Source organism: Capra hircus, chromosome 12, assembly GCF_001704415.2.
Source record: "Capra hircus breed San Clemente chromosome 12, ASM170441v1, whole genome shotgun sequence".
NCBI classification, from domain to species: Eukaryota; Metazoa; Chordata; class Mammalia; order Artiodactyla; family Bovidae; genus Capra; species Capra hircus.
This window is the reverse complement of record NC_030819.1, coordinates 60,854,093-60,872,872: the sequence shown is the minus strand read 5'-3', so window position 1 is coordinate 60,872,872 and position 18,780 is coordinate 60,854,093. Positions and strand designations below refer to the sequence as shown.

The following is an 18,780-nucleotide window of genomic DNA, read 5'->3' as shown; positions in this document are numbered from 1 at the left end:
ATTTTCTCCACTCTGGTCCTCATCTGGCCGACCAGACCACGGTCATAAATCAGGGTGTTAACTAAGATGTTGGTGTAAGCTCTTAGTGGCTTGACATTTGACAGGATGAAGAAACTCTCCCTGAATCACTCTGTTACTTTCGGATTTTTAGGATGCAGATTGAAAAAAAATCAAAATACAAAACACAGAGATACTTTAAAGAAATATGAAAAATTCCTGAGGCACAGCATATTTGCAAAACCTTGAAGCTCCAAAAGACCAAAGTTGCAGAGCTGGGGAATTTTTTTTTTCCTTTTTTCCCTGAAGGGGAAGAAAGAGAGAGTAAACCACAAAAAGTCTAGGGAGAAGTTGCCAAAGTAGCTGAGTGGGTGCAAGTTTTTATGCCACGATTTTATTGTTTTAAAATCTTGTTTCAAACGGCATTTTGATTTTAAATTTAATACATAAATACAAGGCATTCGTACATAATTTATGTTCACATTTATATTGCTTAAAATGTTTGTTTATTTTTTAAAATTTCCTGAATAAGAGTTTCATCACTGAGATTCAAATGTTAGGTCCAAGAAGATAATAATCACTATGTCTGGGCTCCAAGACAAGCAAAGAGCTGAAATGTCACATCTGGTCATTCAATCTTGAAACAGCAGGAATTATCATTTGTATCTTACTGTGTCAGGCACTGTTCTAAGAACTTCACATCTTGCTCTTAATCTTCACAAAATCTTCCTAAGACAAGTATCTTCATTCTTCCCACTTCGTAGAAATGAACACTGAGGTTAAGTGATTTGCTAATAACTATACTGCAAATAGGTGATAAAGACAGAAGCCAAGCCCAAACACTTTAGATCCAGGTCCCTGTGCTTACATTCTGTTTTTCCTTTTAAAGCAGTAACAACTCTGTATGACTCCATTCTGTTTTAATTTTCTGTGCAGCAAGTCTCCTTTTCTTTCTTTTTTTTTAAATTTACTTATGCTCCCGAGTCCTACTGTGATGGAAATTCCATAGACACGGATCTTGTCTCTCTTGCTCACCTGTTCACCACTGACTTGTAGGAATGGTGCCTGACATATAAAAATGGTACTCAATACATATATGTGGAATGAAAAATGAATAGATCATTGTGATATGTTCATTAAATCCTGAATTTTTGCCACGAAATAGTGGTAAAAAGTTTTGAAAGCTGTGGTTTTCAAACTGTGTTAGTTAAAGCAGTTACCTCAGAGCTACTAGTCAGTTGTAGTGAAAGGGAAGGCTGGCAGGCTGGCAGTTGGGGGACTGTTCCTTCCAGTGGGGAAGTGCAACTTTCTGTGCATTGGGATCAAATCATTCTGAGTTGAGATCCAGACTTCTTGCCAGCCTGGGCAAATTTCTTAAGCTTTAAGAAAAAACAGTTCTTGATATACAAAATTGTGATGGTGACAGCAACTAAGTCACAGTTTGGATGTGAGGATTAAATGGGGGCAGCATGTGTGCAACAACACATTCCATAGCTTTATGCAGAACACATTTTTGAAGCTATTCACTCAGTTGATAGAGTTTATGCAGTATCAAAGTATATCCTATAATCAGGGTTTTTTTTTTTTTAAAGCTCTGTCACTTTGGATATATATGTTTGAATGGATATCTATGTAGACACTTCAGATGATTTAAATGTTTTCATCAAATATTTAGACTAACTTATATGTTACCTAAGCTAAGCAGATATATATATATATATACACACACACATACATACATACATATATATATATGTATATATATATATATATAAAAGTTACTTGCACTTCAGATGTTGGTTTTGTCCAAATGCACAATCAGATTCAACAGAATGGTATAAATCGCAGGTCAGGAGGCAACAGTTTGAACTGGACATGGAACAACAGACTGGTTCCAAATAGGAAAAGGAGTACGTCAAGGCTGTATCTGTCACCCTGCTTATTTAACTTCTATGCAGAGTACATCATGAGAAACGCTGGGCTGGAAGAAGCACAAGCTGGAATCAAGGTTGCCGGGAGAAAGATCAATAACCTCAGATATGCAGATGACACCACCCTAATGGCAGAAAGTGAAGAGGAACTAAAAAGCCTCTTGATGAAAGTGAAAGTGGAGAGTGAAAAAGTTGGCTTAAAGCTCAACATTCAGGAAACGAAGATCATGGCATCCGGTCGCATCACTTCATGGGAAATAGATGGGGAAACAGTGGAAACAGTGTCAGACTTTATTTTTGGGGGCTCCAAAATCACTGCAGATGGTGACTGCAGCCATGAAATTAAAAGACGCTTATTCCTTGGAAGGAAAGTTATGACCAACTCAGACAGCATGTTGAAAAGCAGAGACATTACTTTGTCAACAAAGGTCCATCTAGTCAAGGCTATGGTTTTTCCAGTGGTCATGTATGGATGTGAGAGTTGGACTGTGAAGAAGGCTGAGCGCCGAAGAATTGATGCTTTTGAACTGTGGTGTTGTAGAAGACTCTCGAGAGTCCCTTGGACTGCAAGGAGACCCAACCAGTCCATTCTGAAGGAGATCAGCCCTGGGATTTCTTTGGAAGGAATGATGCTAAAGCTGAAACTCCAGTACTTTGGCCACCTCATGTGAAGAGCTGACTCATTGGAAAAGACTCTGATGCTGGGAGGGATTGGGGAATTCAACACAGAGAATGGGACAGAATGACACCCCAGGGCTTACACAGATGCCTAAGACTTAAGAGGCTTGGCAGCCTCCTCATTTGTTTCCTGAGAAGCCAACTATCATATAAAACCGTGTGGCTGCCATATGACTGGAAAGATTGTATGGACAGAAAGACAGGCCTGGACAGTCCCTGACCGCTTCATCAGCTCAGATGAGGCACAAAACATGAGAATAAAGCCATTTTGGCCCGGCCAAGCCTCTCCAGCTCTCACTGAAGCACAGACCTGAGTGGTTTCTGCTGAGCCTTAACTCTGATTTCATGATGGTCAGTAAATAATAGTTGATGTTGTTTTAATGGCTTTGGGGTGATTTGTTACACAGTGGTAGGTAACTGAAACAGAAATTAATGCCTGGGAGTGGAGTCCTGAAGTAATAAAAACACGTGGCACTGGCCTTGGGACAGGCAGGAGGCAGAGGCTGGAAGGATGGAGCTAAGGAGGTGAGGAGACTGTTGGAGGTGGGTCAGACAGGAAGTTGCTACTGGAAGCAGGAGAAAATCAATGCATGGTTTGCAGTATGGGAAAAACTAACTTGAAACATGCCTTCAATCACTTCAAAGACAGAAAAGATCTAAGGAACTCGTGCTTCTGGTTAAGGTATTCCTGTATGGATGTGAGAGTTGGACTGTGAAGAAGGCTGAGTGCTGAAGAACTGATGCTTTTGAACTGTGGTGTTGGAGAAGACTCTTGAGATTCCCTTGGACTGCAAGGAGATCCAACCAGTCCATTCTGAAGGAGATCAGCCCTGGGATTTCTTTGAAAGGAATGATGCGAAAGCTGAAACTTCAGTACTTTGGCCACCTCATGTGAAGAGTTGACTCATTGGAAAAGACTTTGATGCTGGGAGGGACTGGGGGCAGGAGGAGAAGAGGACGACAGAGGATGAGATGGCTGGATAGCATCACTGACTCGATGGACGTGAGTCTGAGTGAATTCCGGGAGTTGGTGATGGACAGGGAGGCCTGGCGTGCTGCGATTCATGGGGTCGCAAAGAGTCGGACATGACTGAGTGACTGAACTGAACTGAACTGAACTGAAGCAGAACGTCAAAAGTGACCACTGGTTTCTTGTAATAGTGTTTGTTGCTGTTGTTATTTAGTTGCTCAGATGTGTTTGACTCTTTTTCGACCTGATGGACTGAAGCCTGCCAGGCTCCTCTGTCCATAGGATTTCTCAGAGAATACTAGCGTGGGTTACCATTTCCTACTCCAGGGGATCTTCCCGACCCAGGGACTGAACTCCTGTCTCTTGCACTGCACGTGAATTCTTTACCGCTGAGCCACCGGGGAAGCTCCTTTACTAATACATGGATAACGTATTATGAGCTACGGAAGAATCTGCTCAGATTTAAAGCAGTACTTAGACAAACACAGGGGCCTAGGACAATCTTGTCAGATTTTCAAAATTAAAGAAAAAAGGTCAGACAAGGATATTCTAAGGTGCTGTAAGTAAAATATAGCCATAGGTAAAAGGATACCTGTAAAACCCTTTGTAATTATTCAGGAAAATTTAAGATAGTGGTTTGCAGGCCCACTGGGACACACAAAGGGATTCCAAGAATCTTATGAGCATGACCAAGGGCATCCTATTCACAGCCTGGAGTAGGGAGGATCCTTCTTGAAAGAACTGGTGAGCAAGTTTTTTTTTTTTTTTTCCCTGATAGTGAACTATAATTTGATCCACAGAAAAAATTCACAAGTTTTTAAAGTTGCTGCACCAACTTGGGCAAAAGAGGGTTTGGCCCCAACTTTCTGTGACCAGGAGTTGCTGTGTACCTTCCACACTTCCCCCTTTCTGAACAGAGTGTCTGTTGAGGTTTACCTGTTCCTGTCTCACCTCTGGGGGCTGAAAGTACATGGGACAGATAACTTGTCTTTTTATCTTCCAGATCTCCAAATTAGGAATTTCTGTACCTCATCTGTATCTGGACCTGATAAAGATCATCAGCTACTAGATTTTGAGCCTCACCCAGTAATGGGATGAGACTGTGGGGGATAAGCTGAGTATATTTTGTTTGTAGGAGGAATGTGAATTGTGACTGGAAAGAGGACTCAAGCACACTTTTTTCAAAGTTGACCACAACAATCCCACCAACCTCCATGTACTTCTGCGATGTGACTTTGCTGCTCATTTTATGGGGAAGTGGAGCCCATTTATCCTGTCCCTTGACTTGGGCTGGCCCTGTGACTTGCCCTGACCAAAACCAATGCAGTGGAGGTAACAGTATGTGACTTCCAAGCCCAGGCAATAAGTGGGTTTTGCAGCTTCTGTTATTTTCTTGGTAGGGAGACACCATGAAAAAAATTGTGATGGTCTTCCCAGACAGACTATACAAAGAGAGAGAGGACCAGCCAGTCCCCATCAGTTCCAGCCATCCTTGCTAAGGCACCAGGCACGTCAAGGAAGTTGTCTTGAACTTTTCAGACCCAGAGGAGCCAACCAATTTGACCCCACGTGGATCAAGAACAAGCTGTACCTGATGAACCTTATTCTGATTGCAGAACTCTGAGAAAATAAATGGTTGCATTTATAAAAAAATTTGTTTTTAAGCCACTAGTTTTGAGGGGTGTTTTATAAACAGCAATTAATGATTATAGTATGACTTGATCAGTCAATTACTCCAAACTAGTCAATGTGGCTGGGCTTCTTAGGTGGCGCTAGTGGTAAAGAACCCACCTGCCAATGCAGGAGACATCAGAGACGTTGGTTTGATCTCTGGGTCAGGAAGATCCCCTGGAGGAGGGCATGACAACCCATTCTAGTATCCTCGCCTGGAGAATCCCATGGACAGAGGAGCCTGGCGAACTACAGTCCGTAGGGTCGCAGAGTTGGACACGACTGAAGAGACTTAGCACCAGCCGGTATGGCTGGATATGATTGTGAGATCATGCAGAAAAACCAAAGCAGCAGACCATCCAATGGATAAAGCAGTGGGGAAAACCGAATGGCCTTCAGTGCTCATTCTGGCTCCCTCTTTACTGCTGTGTGAACTTAGGCGAGTCACTGAATATCTGTGAACCTACTTATGGAATAGGGATAATGATCTCTATCTTACACTATTGTTTTGAGGACTGTATCAAATAACCATGAAAAGAGCCTGTTTGAAAACTGTTGAGAATTACTCAAGAAGAATGAACTCCCCTATTACAACTGGTAAGTGCACTCCTACAGTCACTTAAGGCACCAGCTTGCCTACTTAAAATAACAGCTCTTCTGTTTACTCTCTTCCCATTGATAGATTTCTGTTAATCAGCTTTTAAAGAAAAGAAGGAAAGAGGCCAAGTAGTTTAAAATTTCCTAAACGAAAAATAGTGCAGAAAGACACCAAATATTATTAAAGAAATGGCAAGATGAATATTAAAACAGGCATTTTGTGTCTGAAAATGTGATTTCTAGTATGTTTTAACAGCTATACTAAAACCCCATGGTACAGTTAATAGTATTATACATAAGAAAATATCCTCAAACAGAATTTCTAATTTACAAGCTTATGACAAGTTCAAGCTGCTGAGAAATTGGACTTGAAAGTATGTCTTAGAATGATAGAAGACCACTATTAACACTATCATAATTGTATACCTATTGCATCAAATCTGACATTCCAGTTTAATATATTTTGCTGAGAGAGCATACCATTTTATGGCTTCCTAGTGAAATCAAATCCAACCCAGACGTTTTCACTTTTCTAATATAATTCACTGCAAGGTTTTAAAGCTGCCATCTCTTTTCTTCCTTTTTTCCAAAGATTGATGCCCTGGCATTCGTTAATTCCACAAGAGCTCATAATGGGTCAATGAGTCAGTGGTGAGCACCTCCATTAACTGTATTAATTTACACTATGTCACCTTAATGACATTTTGTCACAGCTCCCTTTTCTGACATCTGCATAGCTATTCAAAAAGTAATATAACAACTTTTGAAGGCATTAAGGAAAAATTAGTATAAGAACTTCAGTAAGTTGAATGTCACTGTTACCAAGACTATGCTAGAAGAGAGAAATTAAAAAAAAAAAAAGTAAAAATGAACTGGTTTGACTTAACTTGTAAGACCCCTTTCAGAGAGGTCACTTCACCACGGCTCCTTCTCTGCCCAGCTTGCACTCATTACTGCAGGACAAGACCGACGCTAACAAAGAAAGAAGAAAACCATTCCCTTTGTCCTAGTTCTCTTTTATACAAGACCTTAAATCTACGTTAGGAGATACTGCAGAGGCATTCTTCTTTAGAAATATAAAAACACTGGTCCCGAGACTGACATGTAACTAGGGGAGATATCTGGTGATCAGAAGAATCAATAAAATTCTTAGGATGGAAGGTAAAGCCTAAAACTCTACCTACATACATAAATTAGGATGACTGACTCATGTGTGGGCTTGTGAGGGTGAACATTTGAATTAGGTTGAAAAATCAAGTTTCTGTTTCCTGATGATGTCAAGAGTCAAGAAAATGGTGTCAAGAAAACAAACATTTTCACTTGAAAGTTTGATATAATATGGACACAGCTCTGAATTAAGATAATTAATAATCTTACATATGATAGAAAGCCTTAAAATATAGATAAGAATATTTAATTCACATTTAAAATAGCTATTGAATGCTTTTTAAAGATACTGTGTTAATTCTAGAAGCCTACTGACTCCCCATTTTATGTTAATTCTCAAAGCATTATTAAATAAGAAATGGATTCTCTTCTTGATATCATTCTTTGTAAATCAGTTTAAATGATGGTTTACGGATCTTTCAGAGTTGAATTCCTTAGTGAAATCAAAAGTTTGATAGGAGGAAAATATGGGCCTTCAGAGTTTCATACAGTAAGAATGCACGTTAAATTATCTCATTTCCAAATGTGAATACATTGTACATATAAACTAATATTCATTTATGCAAACTCTGACAGCAACAAATAAGACACATAAAGATGCTACAGATTACTTGATCCATTCCTTTTGTTTTCTGCTTTGAAAGAAACTGAATAAAAGTTGTATTCATCCAATTTCTTATAGTTCAGTAACACTGTAACTGCCTTTTAAAAATGCAATAGATAAGCATAAATATGTAAATGACAATTTTTACTTTAATTCACTACCTTTTGTTGGATTAAAACACTAAATGGAATGATACTATAATATCTGTATATCCAGCAGCATGAGTGGAAGTGATGAGAAAAGTCTGAAGAAAAAGGGGTTAAAATAAGAAACATATACCTCTGTAATAACCAGATCATATAATCTTACCAGAAAAAAATGAGGAAAAAATTGAAGAACAAATGAATTTTAATGTTTTGAATAAGACTATTTTTTAAAAAATGAAAGTCCAAATAAAGGAATCCATCTTTATATTTACCAATAGGTAAGCCAGTAGCAACTGTAAAATAGCTCTGCTCTCCGGCTGGCCCAGGATAGTGTGTGTGTGTTGGTTTAATCTAATGTGTATTGTTGCGTAGTATCCCCAGGCACAGTCAAGTAAAAGCTAAGGCTGTACAGAAAAGCCTACATTTTAAATGGGTCTTGTCATTAATGCTTTATTAATTGCCCCAGGCTACGTAAACCCAAAGCTGGGCAAGCTATAACAATATGACACATTAAGGTCAAATCCAATTCCTGCTGTGTTTTCTGGAATGGGCCAAATATTGAGTTAACAGCAGGAAAAGCAATTTATAGGCTTTTCTTTCCATCTACCGATTATTCGATTTAAATTAGATGGGAATTTTTTAAAATAACAAAAACATCTTAACTGAATAATATAAAAGAATCTTGAGTCATTTTCTGTGACACTCAAAATTATTTTCAAGTTCCTCTTAGGTGTACCACATAATTTTAAAATATGATGGAACAAAGCTGCAGAATAAAGTATCTTATACATCCACTTAAACAAATTAAAATTTCAACACAGTTTGAAACTAATATCAACAAATAAAAGAGCTTACCTTTACATCAGAAGTATCTCTCTGACTAGTTCTCCAAGACCTTGCGACAGACGAGAATGTTCGATTAGGATGGTCAAATTTTCCATCATTTGCATTGAGGAAGAAGGTTGTGAAAGGTTCCTAAGCAAAAAAAAAAAAGGAAAGAAAAAGAAAATCAATAATTTGACCCTTCTGAACACAACTGTTCTCTTTCTTTGTAAAACATGACTTTTGGAAACCCTTTTGAGGTGGAAACCATTTTGAAACCCGTTTGAGACCCTTTTGATCCTGTCTTTTCAGGCAGGATCCTGTCTGGAGGGGCTGGTCTGAGTCACTCTGGGTCGCTGAATCACCTGTCACTCTGCAACCTTGGCAGCTTATGTTGCTTCTTGGTCTTCAGTCTTCTGATTTATAAAATGATGGAGTTCTAGCGCTCTGTGATTTTATGACGAATGACTGTGCATTGCTGTCAACATATAACTCAGATCTTCTTTCTCATAACTAAGGCCACACATAGTATCACTGCAATAAGAAAATCTCTCTGACACTATGGTGTGAAAATTGCATAGGGGATGTCCATCTTAGACCACCTGAAAGTCTCCTAAACCTGCTATATTATGACCTGGTGTTTTTAAAATGCAAATCTCCTTGACAAATCCTGCCGTAGCTTTACAGAGCTCTTAGGAAAAAGCAGAAACTATTTGATTTGTCTTAAGGGAGCCTGAGTGATATGGAACCTGCTTAACTCTTTATCTCTTGCCATTCCCTTATTCACATCCTAAGGTCTTGCCATGCTGGTCTCATTTATCATCCTCTGTATGGGATATTCCCTCTTCCTGCTACAAACTTAACCCTCTATCTCATCATCCTGACTTGGTTAAGCTCTTCTTATCCTTTAAGTCTCAACCCAAGATGTTGTTTCCTTCTGAAAGACCTCCCTTGATTGGCCAAGCTCTCCGGTATGTTCAAATGGCAACATATATTTCCTCAAACATCCCTGAAGAATTTGTGACTGTTTTTTGAAACCGATTTTTAAACATTTTTTACTGGGGTATAGTTGCTTTATAATGTTGTGTTAATTTCAGCTGTACAACAAAGTGAATCAGCTCTATGTATACATATATCCCCTCCCTCCCACCCCATCACTCTATCCCGTCCCACCCCTCCATCCCACCCATCTAGGTCATCATAGGGCACTGAATTGAGCTCCCCGTGCTAAACAGCAGCTTCCCACTAGCTGTTTTGCACAGGACATACTTCAATCCCAATCTCTCAATTCACCCCCCTTTCCCTCAAGTCCACCTTTCTGTTCTCTATGTCTGCATTTCTGCTCCTGCCCTGCAAATAGGTACACCAGTACCATTTTTTAGATCCCATATACATGCGTTAATATATGATATTTGTTTTTCTTTTTCTTGTCCATCTTCCCCACTATATGAATAGGTTCCAGTGCTCCTTGGGAGAAAAGCTATGACAAACCTAGATAGTGTATTAAAAAGCAGAGGCATTACTTTGCCAACAAAGGTTCATACAGCCAAAGCTATGGCTTTTCCAGCAGTCACGTATGGATGTAAGAGTTGGACCATACAGGAGGCTGAACACTGAAGAATTGATGCTTTCGAACTGTGGTGCTGGAGAAGACTCTTGAAAGTCCCTTGGACAGCAAGGAGATCAAACCAGTCAATCCTAAAGAAAATAATCCCTGAATATTCATTGGAAGGACTGATGCTGAAGCAGGAGCTCCAATACTTTGGCCGCCACTTGCAAAGATCTGACTCATTGGAAAAGACCCTGATGCTGGGAAACACTGAAGGCAAGAGAAGAAGGGGACAACAGAGGATGAGATGGTTGGATGGCATCACCAACTCAATGGACACGAGTTTGAGCAAACTCTGGGAGATGGTGAAGGAAGCCTGGCATGCCACAGTCCATGGGGTCGCAAAGAGTCGAACATGACTGAGCAACAACAGCTACCAGATTCACTGTTTTATCTCCACCACTTAGAAGAACTCCTGGTACACCCAAGCTGCTCAGTGTATTAATATAATCTGTTGAAGGAACGAATGAAATGACACTAAAACAAATCAGATAGGCTAGATCAACTCTAGTGCTTCTAGCATTCTGTGACTATCACCTTACTGCAACACGGTGTCCGTCATTAAGTACATATTCCCTTAGCAGGAAACCTAGGAATACCATTATCACAAGGTCCTCACACATTTAAATTTACTGTTTTTTTGTCATGTTACTCATCATAACAAAGATGAGTATATATTTACTTTCCTATGGTTCAGTCCCTCTCTCTAAGGTCTAGGATAAATGACATGTTACTCCTAGGTTCAATAACGTTAAGAAATCTTTCCTACATATTTAGGTCTTATTTTTCTTAATATATAATCTCTGTTCACTCTTTTATATCCGTAAAACATACTCTGTCTCTTTAAACTCCTCTTTTTGCCACTGGTCATAAAGTCCAGTTGTCCAGCAACAGCTAGAAATATTTATATTCCTCAGTATCTTCCTGAAATTTAGTATGGCTGGATGTCATCAATTTTATAACTTTGTAATGTGCCACCAATTTTCATGTCTAATACTGAATGACAGAAAAGTATGGTGAAAGAGATAAGATAAAGAATGATATAACACCATATCGGTAAAGAGCGTTATTACTGATTTACCTCAAAATCAAATATGCATCCAGTAGGTCTATATTGTTGTTTAAGATTTTAACTGATTTGACAGACAAATAGATGCCACCAAAAATAAGTTAGGAAAAAAAAATTTAGGGATGTCTTTCACTAATTTGCTTTGTAAATTTTAGACTCCCTATTAAATATAAGGTAGTCAACACAGCATATCTTATCACTAAATTAAAGTGGGGATAGAGAAATTCTAGAAATAGCAACAGCAAACTGAATGAAATATGACAGATCTAACTTTGAATCTTGGTGGAACCATTCACCTCTCTTAAGCAAGTTACTTAATCTCAAGTAGGTAGCAATATGAAGTAACCATATCTCAGTTCCTTCATCTGTGTTAACTGGGAATAACAATACCTGGCAGGTAATTCAGATTAAATAATATTGAGAAAGGCTGTAGCATCAGAGATGATACAGAGTGGTGACGATGACTACCAGCTTCATCCCTGGTGTCAAGTACCCACGTTGGGCTCCAGCAAGACTGACAGTTCCTTAGGTCTTATTCATCCCTCTATCCTTAGAGCCAAGCATGGTGCTTGGTTCGCAGTTAGTGCTTAATTAATGTTTTTGAACATACATAAACATATAAGGTACTGCTAGGACAAGGGGTATGGTTGGATGAGAGTAAGACATAGTTTTTCTAGTCAGTTTTTAAGTACTAGTTTGACCAAAAAGTTGTATCTTCAGAATCTACTTCGTTATTCTAGGATGCTAACGTAAGGGCATTTATGTTTTCTTTGTAGGTAGTAGTCAGAGAATATTTTAGAGGGATCTGAGTTTCTTCATGATTTTTAACCTATTATAGATATGAGTGAAGACTCATTCAGAGTCTTACTTCTTATCATCAACCACCAAAAGCTGATCTCTACCCTAGCCTAAATTATCAAACCCTTCCTTAATTTTGAACCCTTAGTGAAGTCATGCCAAGAATAAGTGCAGATGGGCACAGTGAAAATAAACCTGAAATTGAAGAATTATTACTCCTGGTCATGAAGTTTATGAATCTGGTTGCACCCAAAGCACAGAATATTGAAGAATTCCACATTTTTTGCTGTTCCATATAGCCTTTTAAAAGATCTGGTTAACAACTGTTTGAGGGTCACATACTACTTTACTGATATATATTCTCATTATTTCCGAAGGCCTCCAGCTGCTACAGTGGTAGAGTACTAACAGAAAGGGATAACCTATTTGTTTATAAGTGGGTAATGATCTCTGAAGCCCTGCTCACTGCAGAGATTACCTTTTTCTATGTGTTTCCATATTACCTTCAAGGCACAGTCCAAGGACTTTCTGTTTCATTTGATTCATGCTTGACTAACACAGAGGATCAAGCTCTATATTAAGCTTAAGAAACTTTAATATTTATTCCCCTGACACACAGTGATGAAACATTTTCAATGTGTGTGTGCTCAGTCACTCAGTTGTGTCAGACTCTTTGTGACCCCATGGACTGTAGCCCACCAGTCTCCTCTGTCCATGGGATTCTCGAGGCAAGAATACTGGAGTGGGTTGCCACTTCCTCCTCCAGGGGATCTTCCCGACCCCGAGATTGAACCCATGTTCCTTTCTTTCTATGTGTATATCACCATATTAGTTATTTTATCATTCTCCTAGAAAATTTTTGGCTTTGGAGATAAGGTGGACAAATAAATAAATGTTAAACAGAAATTTCAGAAATTAAAATACTTGGACTTGTTGTGCTTTAAAAACTTCAGGTTCTGTCCTGCAGTATAAATGGCTGATGGCAGACTTCTTTCTCCTGATTACATCTACCCTAACCTTCCAACTCTTCCTCCGGGACAGAAAGTCAAACTAGCCTGTCCTACATGGGAAGTACGAGCCCTACTGAATTATGTCATAACCTTCAGTGCCTGCAAGGACACTAACAACCTGTCCTGCCTTCCAATGATGTGAAAAGAAAGTGGAAGTGTTACTCGCGCAGTCGTGTGTGACTCTGCGACCTGATGGCCTATAGCCCGCCAGGTTCCTCTACCCTTGGAATTCTCTAGGCAAGGATACTGGAGTGGGTTGCCATCCCCTTCTCTAGGGATCTTCCCGACGAGGGACTGAACCTATATCTCCTGAATTGCAGGCAGATTCTTTACCATCTGAGCCACCAGAGAAGCCCTCCCATGATCTGATAGCAGACAACTCACCCTTCCTGGGCCATCCAACTCTGTCACTCTTCCCCTCTGCTCTTTAGACAGTTCCTTTATTTTTCTGTCTTACATGACTTCTGCTCAGTCATCCAGAAGAGTCGTTTTTACACCCCTCTCCCCTCTTCTCTTCGTTCTCTTTGTTTCATTTGAAACAAACCTCATTCCTTGGTAATAGTGTCGGGACACAATTTTATCAAAGAAAAGATATATATACCTACGTTGCTCAGTCATGTCTGACTCTTAGTGACTCCATGGACTGCAGCCCACCAGGCTCCTCCGTCCACAGGATTTTCCAGGCAAGAGTACTAGAGTGGGGTGCCATTGCCTTCTCTTATATAAAGCATAATAAAGACCAAAGGGAAGGGAACTAAAGTTATGAGCACTTTTTGTGCATGGCACTGTATTATCTCAGTTAACTAACCCAATCATCCCTATTATACTTTCAGTTCAGTTCAGTCCAGTTCAGTCGCTCAGTCGTGTCCGACTCTTTGCGACCCCATGAATCGCAGCACGCCAGGCCTCCCTGTCCATCACCATCTCCCGGAGTTCACTCAGACTCACGTCCATCCAGTCAGTGATGCCTTCCAGCCATCTCACCCTCTGTCGTCCCCTTCTCCTTCTGCCCCTCCCCACCACTTCTGCCCCCAATTCCTCCCAGCATCAGAGTCTTTTCCAATGAGTCAGCTCTTCGCATGAGGTGGCCAAAGTACTGGAGTTTCAGCTTTCGCATCATTCCTTCCAAAGAAATCCCAGGGCTGATCTCCTTCAGAATGGACTGGTTGGGTCTCCTTGCAGTCCAAGGGACTCTCAAGAGTCTTCTCCAACACCACAGTTCAAAAGCATCACTTCTTCGGCGCTCAGCTTTCTTCACGGTCCAACCCTCACATCCATACATGACCACTGGAAAAACCATAGCCTTGACTAGACAGATCTTTGTTGGCAAAGTAATGTCTCTGCTTTTCAACATGCTATCTAGGTTGGTCATAACTTTTCTTCCAAGGAGTAAGCGTCTTTTAATTGCATGGCTGCAGTCACCATCTTCAGTGATTTTGGAGCCCAAAAAAATAAAGTCTGACACTGTTTCTACTGTTTCCTCATCTATCTCCCATGAAGTGATGGGACCAGATGCCATGATCTTCGTTTCCTGAATGTTGACCTTTAAGCCAACTTTTTCACTCTCTACTTTCACTTTCATCAAGAGGCTTTTCCTCTTCACTTTCTGCCATAAGGGTGGTGTCATCTGCATATTTAAGTGGGTGTAATTATCCCCATTTTACATCTGAGAAAGATCACACTCTCCAAAATAGAGCAATCATTGTTTACATTGTGCGGTGTCTAACTTCAGAAGTTTATTTTCTCCCAGTGTCTGCAAAAGTAATCAGAAGTATCTTTTAGAATCTTCAGAAACCTTTGTGTTTCCCATACACCAGGCTCTTGTTTAAGAATCCTCATCTTTCTCAAAGTAAACATACATTGTCCGTAAGCATCAGCAATCAAGAGAAACAGGACGGCAATAGCCTATTCAGTAGCACTACATTTTGGTCTTAATTACAATGCTTGCATTAAGTGCTTTTACTGTTTTTTTTCCCCACTACAAATATATACTGCTGAAGATATATTACAGTTTAAATAGGCTTTTGAGTAGGCTTTCAAGGCAACTCATAATTTATGAAGTAAGTCCCAAGTTCTAAACAATTTATTTATCAATTAACTTGTTGTACAACCTATTTAACCTCCTAAAAATTATGATTAAATGTTTGACAATGGAGTTTTGAACAGGTACGTTGAATATACTGAATTTGGAACTTGAATAGGTTACTAAAGGATATAAGAGTCCAATTAAATTACTTCATTGAATATATTTTACATTCAGGGTAAGATTTAAAGCAAAAATATTCCAAGTAAAATGTGTCCTTTTATACTATTTAATATCTGAACAAACTCAAAAATTCTGTAACAGTTTATTCATCATTTGCCCAACAGCAGGAAGCAGAGAAACAGCTTTTTTAGAAACTTGCAATTTAGACAAGTGACTTTACTGGTGGTGTGTCTAAAACAATACTTTTAAATTTCAAGTAATGAGGTATGTAGCTAATTTGCATTTTAAAGCAATTATTATCAATGTCATACTAAATATATTGACTGAAACTAATAATGAGTTTAATGACTTTGGGTCTAGAAGGCTTGAAAGATAAAGAACAGATATTTATTTTAATCTATATTTTATTTTTATGAACAAATTTTCAATGACACAAATTTTAATGTATTTTCTACTTCATAAACTCCTTGAGATGGGAGTGAGGAAATCACAATTCCTTGGGCCATTAGGTTAAACACTTAGTAACTATTAGGCTGTGATACTTCTATTAATAACAGTACAACTTGAGATGCAATGGCTAAATGAGTTCCTATAAAGGCAACCCTATAGATTTCTTCTTTCAGAGTAGTAGCCAGAGGTCACATGCGACTACTGAGTACTTAAAACATGGTGAGTTCAAGCTGAATATGCTATAAGTAGAAAATACATCTGGATTTCAAAGAATACCAAAAAAAAAAAAAAAAAAACAAGTGAAATATCTTATTTACAATTTTTATATTGGTTACATGTTGAAATTACAACATTTTGGATCTACTGGGCTAACAAATATATTTATTAAACTAATCTCACCTTTTTACTCTTACTCTTCTTACTTCTTGTTTCTTTTTACTCTTAAATGTGGCTACTAGAAAATTTAAATTATATACATAGGCAGCTTGCATTGCATCTCTGCTGTTCAGCACAGCTATAGACAATTCTAAAAGGGCATGTGTAGGATAAACAAGGATAGCATTTCTGCTGTACCCCTGCAGAGAGTCAAATTTGTACTCCATTTCTCTAGAATAAGAAATAAATTTAGGGGTGAATTATAATTTATTATTTGATAAAATGTTTAGTTTATCAGGGATAGAAAAGTGTTAACTTAAATCAAGCTGTTGATAATAAGTATTTTTATAAATTCATACCTAAATTCTTAGAAAACCAATTTTAGACTTGATTATACAAAAGCCATTGAATATCATTTTACATATCACAAAATACTATAATATGTATAATATACTGTCATATAATTCTTAAACCAACTGACTTGATAATGGTTTTTTCAGAAATGGTTCCTGACTTGTTTTTAATCCCAAGATGCCCTAAAAAGGTGTCTTATGCCCCCCAGGGTGATGGCTCACTAAAGCAATAACTGTTTCTTGCTTTTTGTTTTCTTGTTGGTCTATTTTTGAGCTCAGATAAAATATTTTACATTTATTGTAAAGGACACCAGATGTTTGACATCTTGACTGGTGAATTTTTGGGTTTCTGTGTTTAGTTTTGACCTGTGGCTGAGACCGCTGCTATAGTTCTCTATATATGTGTGACTGCAATTCAGAAAAGCCTTTACCTCTTTATATGAGCATCTAGTATTTTCTTATACCTGGAGAGAATTAACAAGTTATTACAACCCTTAAACTAAAGGTGTTTTGTTCTGATTGGTTTATAGGTAAACAGACATGTATAAATCTAATATTCCCTCCAAATTAACAGAAAGTTTTTTAAAAATAGAACTTTAAAAGTCCTAGAGTTAAAAAAATTCATAAATGGCTAGCTCAGAAATATTTTTATAAAAGGATCCAAATTTACACAGTTAAGGTGAATTTTTGAAGAAATTAGACAAACAACTTTGGTCTAAAAAAGTTTTCTGTCTTTTTCTTTAGTTTATAATTACAGACTTTGTTTTTTAAAATAAGATTTGAGTTTGTTTCCTTAAAGACTAAGCTAAACTTTAATTTCTTATGTTGGTTTAGGATTATGAAAAATATAAAACAGGCATCCAATTAAACTGAATCATGATTCTGACAAACTTTTTTTATAACAGTAATTATTTATAGTACATTACCTACCATTAATTTACAAGTTACCTAAAATATACACATAGTACATGTTTGTAATGAGTTCAATTTGCCTGAGGAAACTCTCCAAACCAAACTGTTTTTTCAGGCAGTGGGGAAAAAACCTTTGTCAGTTGGAGATGCATTCCCTACTTCGTCAATGTGTTTCTGAGGCAAATCAGCATCATGCAACAGAGCAGTCTGAAGCATATTTTGCTAAGAGGAGATAGCATAATTGATTGTATTGATTCAGAGATTTACTCCACAGTCATGTATAGTTTTAAAAATATCTGGCCATCTGACTCCAGTAATTGCTCTCAACTAGACTAGATTGGAGAGGTCAAAACCAAGGCAAAGAAATTTTGTTAAGATCTTTTGCAATAATATAGATGAGAAAGAACAGGAACCTGAACTAAGGAAGTGCCAGAGTTAATAGAGAACGGAGATAGACTGTAGATGGTAGAACCTATCACATATGATGTCAGACTGGATGTAAGGGGCTGATAAAATGGAAAAAATATCTAGGTTAGGTAACTGGGCGTGATAAATGCAGATTATTTAGATAAGTAATCAGTAGGAAACACCCCTGCACATTTATGAGGGAGATGAGAAGTTTATTTTTGGAAATGCTATTTATAGTACTGTGAGGTGTTCAGGTAGAAAAATATAGAAAGACACAGAAATAAGCAAATATATTAATATCTTAGAAATACAGGTTAGGAGCCCAAGAGAAACGTCTGCAATGAAGAGAGAAGCTGGCATTCATTAGTTTAGAACTGAATGATATAGTCCAGATAACATACCTAGGAAAATCCTGGGGAAGAGAAATATTGAGAAAAAGAAAACAGCATGAGATAGGGCAGGACAGTTAGAATGACAGGAGGGAAATCAGCAGAGGATATTGTCAGAGGAGCCATGAGATGGAGAAACTTCAAGTAGGAGGAGGTGAGCAATGGTGCCACATGCTTCAGATACACCATGGAGCTCTGCCCTGGTGACCTTCACAGAGACAATTCAGTAAAGCAGTGGGGATGGAACCTGCATCAAGCAGGATAAAGACTGAATGTGGCGATAGAGACCAGCACAGTGCAGAGCCGGAGAGTAGAGGCTGTGCTTCTAGCACCTTTGACTATGCAGGGGGAGACATGGGAAGTCACTAAAGAGTGCGTGGGGGCTGGGAGGAGGCATGTATGTATGTGCGTAAGTATGAAAGTATGTGTACATGTAAACTGTGTGCTTAGTCGCTCAGTTGTGTCCAACTCTTTTATGACCCCATGGACTGTAGCCCACCAGGCTTCTCTGTCCATGGGATTCTCCAGGCAAGAATACTGGAGTGGGTTGCCATTTCCTACCACAGGGGATTTTCCTGACCCAGGTATCGAACTCCCGTCTCCTGTGTCTCCTGCATT

General features: G+C 38.6%; 1 protein-coding gene across 8 annotated transcripts in view; it reads right to left on the bottom strand.

Annotated features, from left to right (window-relative positions):
- NBEA (neurobeachin) overlaps nucleotides 1–18,780 on the bottom strand; it is a 667,995-nt gene that overhangs the window by 65,760 nt on the left and 583,455 nt on the right. For all 8 annotated transcript variants that reach the window (XM_018056646.1, XM_018056648.1, XM_018056650.1 and 5 more), the window contains one exon: nucleotides 8,617–8,736. In XM_018056646.1, the coding sequence (XP_017912135.1) occupies nucleotides 8,617–8,736 (120 nt within the window). The remainder of the gene's footprint in view (nucleotides 1–8,616; nucleotides 8,737–18,780) is intronic.